The 6654-nt window shown below is 39.2% G+C and overlaps 1 protein-coding gene across 1 annotated transcript in view; it reads right to left on the reverse strand.

The window, feature by feature from the left end:
* Positions 1-2825: 2825 nt before the first annotated feature.
* The window catches only part of LOC101864544 (elongation of very long chain fatty acids protein 7), a gene marked incomplete at its 5' end in the record, with an annotated part of 10815 nt that continues 6986 nt past the window's right edge, over positions 2826-6654 (reverse strand). Inside the window, 2 exon segments of the mRNA XM_013086713.2 lie at positions 2826-4870; positions 6489-6616. Of these exon segments, the coding sequence (XP_012942167.1) occupies positions 4538-4870; positions 6489-6616 (461 nt within the window).

The following is a 6654-nucleotide window of genomic DNA, read 5'->3' on the forward strand; positions in this document are numbered from 1 at the left end:
GATGCGTTAAACCTATACTGGTTTTTTTTTTAACGGACAGAGCGTCCTAGCAGAACTCGATAGGAATTTTCACGATACAGAAATCGAACTCGGGTCGCGGGTGGTTGGCAGTTTGCCCCTTATTCTTTTTTTTCAAACATTTATCGTTCTGATTAGCTCTCCTACTTCTTTTTTGTACTTGTTATCCTCTTATAACACCTCTAATCTTCGTCACTTTTTGACCTTATTGTGTTGCAAGTGCTGTAAAACTCTTACTAAAACTAAAACATTACCTGGTCTGTGTCGTGCTGAACTCTTGTGAGGGCTATCCTGGTTCTTTTTTAGATTTAGCTGAGTTGCGCCCCACCCTCCCCTCTCCGCATTTTAAGAAGCCTTTGGTATGCCCCCGTCAACACAGTTTACTTTAAAGATGAGCTTCGGGGTCTCTTATGTGGTTTTTGTCTCTCATTCAATAGGTCCGGGTTTGAATCCTGACAGCGACGGAAAACTTTATTCTCCAAAATTTTCTCCTTTCACCTCCTTTCCTGCTCTCTAACTATATTCTGTCGTCTGATTTCGTCTCCACTTTCTGCCCCCACCCCTCACCTACTTTGCCCTCTTATCTGGGCTCTAGACTCTTTCTGACACTTTCTGGAACCTTCCTCCTGCTACTCCTTGGCTCCTTCGTACTGCTGTCTTTCAGCCACACCCTTGATCTTATGGTAGGTAAGGTCTAACAACTAGCCTTCTCGGAGAAGCATGAAAAATCTCGGAGGTCCCGTGAGCAAATTGCGCAAGTTAAAGATCCCTTGGTGGTCCAAAATCGATAAGAGTAGGCCTTGGCGCCACCGAGGCAAAATTCGAAGTTTCCTACCTACTGAAAGTACTGAATGTGTCCCGCTCGCTCATATGACCTTGTGCGGTTGCGAGCAGCATAAAAAGCTTACCGAGTTGAAACAGATAAAAGTATGATACATTTATTCTGTTTTATGGCATGCTGTAAAGGCTGCAGCCTGTTAGAATTCCACATCTTGTACAAAGAGATTTATGAAACTATATACTATGTAGTTGTAGACATACGTTTTGTCAGGCTATGGAGATACATGTACTTGCTCGTGAAAACACTCACATCCATATCGTTATGCTCTAATCCTGTAAATGGTTTTCTAGAACAAAAAGTAGCAACCCGCTACCACATATATATATATATGTGTGTGTGAGAGAGAGAGAGAGAGAGAGAGAGAGAGAGTTTTAATGTTTTATATTCTACTTAAAATTAATTTAAAGAATTATGTTAAATCAAAGCTGAATAATATTAAGTTATGGCTAAGTTATTCGAGGGGGCTCTGGAGTGGTTCGCACCTTCTTTTCTATCAAATAATATCTCGTCATTATCTTTCCTCGTTTTCTTTGTATGTTTTCCTCTTGTAATCTTTGGCACTGCTTCATTAAAATTTGTAAGACATAATTGTGTTACAAGTGCTGTAAAACTCTTATTAAAATTAAAACTAAGGCTGGAAAAGTTATAATGGATGTCTGTTTTGTTTTGTCCCAAAGAAACATTATAGACTGAAGGCCACTGAAAAGCATCGGCGAAGGTCTGGGAACAAAACAACAACAACAACAACAACAACAACAACAACAAAACCCAATTACAAAAACCAAGCTGAACTATTTCTTCCCATTTCAAAGTTGGAGCATAACAACATCGACAAACGATATAACTTTCCTAATTTTAACACAAAAGTATAGATTATCCAATCATTTCCGTGAAAAACGTCCATATGAGAAGCAGCGTGGTGAAATCAGGCGCTCGTCAAAAAATGAAATTGAAGAGATGGCATTTTCCCAACGGTTTGATAATTTTTATCGAAAATGTTTGGGATTTTCTCTCTTTTCTTTTTTCTTTTTTCTTTTTTTTTTTTTGCTCAACACCTTTATTTTCCATTTAAGAATCCATTACTGTTCGGGATTTAATTGAAATTGTTTATTAAAAACACACAAAAATGTAAATTATTGTCAGTTTTCTCGGACTCAGGCTATGTAAATAACCAAATTTGGCAGCCATTTTCCGCTAATTATACCTCAGAAACCAAGCGACCCCCCATATCCTTCAATCGCAAATGTTTCAACTTGTATTTTTAAAAAATGGGTATTTCGTTTATCGAAAGCAAATCAAATGTATAAGCTTTAAGGCGATACCAATTTATTACTCCACATGCCCAAAAATTGACGAGCGCCTGATTTTACTGCTTCATGACATCATACGAGTTGAAAAGGGAAAGGATAAGGGTTTTTTCTTTGCCGAAAAAAAACTCGGCGGTAACGTGAATTTTCGGTGACTGTTAAAAAAGAGAAAGAGATCTGCTCTTCTGTTGTAACTAACAATCAACAAGGACACACAGCAAGGATAGGACTAAACTTATAAAGATTTGAAAGCAAGAAATCTGCTAAATACCGGTGGGGATAATTTGCACGAAAAGAAAATGGTAAACTGCTATAGTAATTTAAATAATTTAATCTGATTTGATTTTACATTTTGATATAATGTAATTAACTTTTTAGTTAGTTTAATAGTTCGTTCGTCAATGTCGGACGATAACCAATGCATCCCCAGACTCGAATATTTTTCACGCAAAACAGAAGATGTAAAAAAAAAATGAGTTTGTTATTCACAAACAGTGGGGATTAGAGAGCAGAAAACGTGTTCATTATAGGACACAACAATGCCATTGTTTGTGATATCATGGCATAGCGATATCAAGGGCGTCGTATGGTCGTGAAAGAGCAACAAGTGTCAATTTGAGTCGTTTTACAGAAACTGCAAGAAAACTAACTAATTCTTGTGTTTGCCTGTGACTTCTATAGTTTGATATTCTTTATTTTTTAATTCACTTCCAAACTTCTGTTACTGAGAATGTCAGAAAAAATAAAAATATGAATAAATAAATGAATTTTATATAACAACAAAATGTCCACATGAAAGCATACTTGAATCACTCCAGTCCTTTTGACGACGATTCATGTTCCAAGGCAGAGCACTGTTTAGTCAATATTCTTGAGCCTGTCGTCACACCATGTATAGCTCTGATCAAAACATCCAACAGGAACTAGATGGGCTATTTGAGGGCATTCATTCCTCTTTCAATGTGGTTCCATCCAACATTTGATGAAAAAATTTCACAAAAGAAAAAAAGCAAAACAAACTCCGGTGTTCTAACGATAGGGGCAGCTCGGGGCATCTGTGAGCATTTGATGTTATATGAACAGACAAAGGTATGCCCACTTCCATCTTAACATTATGATGTCAGTTTGCTTGTATTCAAGAGCTTACTTAATCAGCTAGTTGCACTAGATTCTATTTGCTTCCCGGGAAGCCGAGAATGTTTCTGGGCGTTCTAGGGTCTGCTGGGGTAATATATTGTTTGTTCACTATTAGAAGATAGGCCTATTATTCTTTGCGTTTTACACTAATATAGTGTAAAGCACAAAGAGCTTGCTGTCAAGCAGGGGTATGAGCTATGCACATGTTATTTACTGTTCATTATTAAAATTTTAAGTTTACCTGAAACATAACTTGGATACAACCGAAATTCTTTTTACCTATGTTTAATATGCCTAAACATCCGTGCCTTGAACACACAAACAAACAAACAAACAAAAAACACACAACCAAATAAATTAACAAAAAATAAACAAATTTGCTCATTTTATCTCGGTGACAGATGAGTCACAGATCGGACGTTTTTGACACCCAGATGGCCAACTTTTCATTTGTCTCACAAGTGGGGCGGCTGTAACTGTCCTGCGTTTCTCTCTGAGATTTTATACTCAGAGCTGTCGTAATGCCTCTGGTTCTGATATCATTGATTGTGATAGATCTACCTCTGATCGGGATACTTGTTATTCGGATACTTCTTATTGTGATACCTCTAATAAAACTTGTTATTGTGACACTATCGATAATTATTCTAATACTTTTGATTGCGACCGTGATGCCTCTGATTTTGATACTTTTGATTTTGATACCACGGATCTTGATACTTTTGATTCGGATACTACTGACTGGGATACTTTAGATTTTGAGATTATAAATTGTGATACTTTTGATTCTGATAATACTGACTTTGATACTTTTGATCGTTGTACCCTTCTGTCAGCTGCGGTAGGATAGATTTAGGTTACTAAAAATAATATGAAGTAAAACAGTTGGGAGAACTAAGCGACTCCTATATATGTATTCACCTCTAATCTAGTTTATTCTAGTAGCAACATTAATCCATTCACAATTAGTCTATACACGTCCCAACATTTCGTTCGAAAGTTTGATTCTGATAATACTGACTGTGATACTTCTGATCGTTGTATCCTACTGTCAGCAGTAGCAGGACAGATTTAGGTTGCTAAAAATAATATGAAGTTAAACAGATAGGAGACTACACGACCCCTATATTATTTTTCATTCATATCTAATCTAATCTTGTCTACTAGCAACATTTCATTCACAAATTCTCGTCCCTACGTTTCGTTCACATTTTACTTATCTTAACACTAAACTCTAGCTTTCGTCTCTGACTTTCCGCCTGGTGACCTCATTACTGCCATGAAGATTTCCGTTGGTCGCTATACGATCTGATGACGTCACGGAATGCCCGTTGCCATCTTGTCTAGTGATGCCCTTCGCCTGTGTCCCCTGCTGCAGCTCTTGCTCCAGTTTTTGCTTGCGTAGCTGCCTGGCTTTGGCGCGAACGACGTGCTCCTTGTGGTAGTAGTTGAGGAACAGGCTGATCATGATGACGGCATAGAGGAGAGACAGAAGGCTGAGGCCGAGGGGGAAGTCACAGCGAAAGACAAAGTGGACGGAATGGATCACTACGGCCGTGAACTGGACCTGTGGGTAATTACAACAACACACGGGGGGTGAGGCTTTTATGTCATTTTAAACATATCTGTGGTCATCACAACACATGGGGTTGAGAGTTTTACGTCGATGTCAACATATTTTGGGTACTTACAGCAAACCGGGGGGGAGGGAGGGGTTGTGAAAGTTTTACGTCGTTGTCAACACATTTTGGGTAATTACAGCATACGGATGGGGAAAGTGTTACTGGGTAATCACAACACACGGGTGTTGAGGGTTTTACGTCTTTGTCAATACACTTTGGGTACATGCAGTCGACCCTGTTCTTATAGAGACACTCGCTTGTACAAACGGCCGCGTCCCTCGTGTATCACCGTCACAATCTGTAACACTCACCACATATAGTACCGTCAAAATATCATGTTACACTCACCGTTAATAACACCGTCAAAATCTGTAACACTCACCACATCGTCACAAAAAGTGACACTCACCGTTTGAAACATTCACCGTTTATAACACACTGACAATAAGTAACACTCACCATTTGTAACACTGTCACAATACTGTATCATGTTACACTCACAACTTGTAACACCGTCACAATATGTAACAACCACCACACCATCACAAAAAGTGACAGTCACCATTTGAAACACTCACCTCATACAACACCATCACAATATCATGTTACACTCACCACTTGTAAACCGTCACAAAAAGTAACATTCACCACATATTATAACATCTTCACAATATGGAACACTCACCACGTGTAACACCGTCACAATATCATGTTACACTCACCACGTGTAACACCGTCACAATACTGTATCATGTTACACTCACAACTTGTAACACCGTCACAAAATGTAACACTCACCACATGTAACGCCGTCACAAGATGTAACACTCACCACATGTAACGCTGTCACAATATGTAACACTCACCACGTGTAACACCGTCACAATATCATGTTACACTCACCACTTGTAACACCGTCCCAATAAGTAACACTCACCACTTGTAACACCGTCACAACACTGTATCATGTTACACTCACCACATGTAAAACCGCCACAATACCATGTGACACTCACCACATGTAAAACCGCCACAATACCATGTGACACTCACCACATGTAAAACCGCCACAATATTATGTGACACTCACCACATGTAACACTGTCACAATACCATGTGACACTCACCACATGTAACACTGTCACAATGTGTAACACTCACCGATTATAACACCGTCACAACATCATGTAATACTCATCACTTGTAACACCGTAACAAAAAGTAACACTCACCACATATTATAACACAGTCACAATATGTAACACTCACCACGTGTAATACCGTCACAATACTGTATCATGTTACACTCACAACTTGTAACATCGTCACAATCTGTAACACTCACCACATGTAAAACCTTCACAATGTGTAACACTCACCACATAAAACACCGTCACAAAAAGTGGCAGTCACCATTTGAAACACTCACCACATATAACACCATCACAGTAGCATGTAACGCTCACCACTTGTAACATCGTTACAAAAGCGACACTCATCACACCGTCACAATATAATGTAACACTCACCACTTGTAACACCGTGACAAAAAGTACCACTCACCACTTGTATCACCGTCACGTACTTCTTCCACCACAGATAGGGCTGCACAGCGGGCCCCAGCGCAGACAGGCCGTAGTAGGAGTACATCACCACATGCACGAAACTGTTGATTAACGCGTGGAAAAACGCTGGGGATAGGAGGTTAGGGTAGTGTGGGGGGGGGCAG

The sequence above is a fragment of the Aplysia californica genome, unplaced genomic scaffold, assembly GCF_000002075.1.
Source record: "Aplysia californica isolate F4 #8 unplaced genomic scaffold, AplCal3.0 scaffold00494, whole genome shotgun sequence".
Classification (NCBI taxonomy): Eukaryota; Metazoa; Mollusca; class Gastropoda; order Aplysiida; family Aplysiidae; genus Aplysia; species Aplysia californica.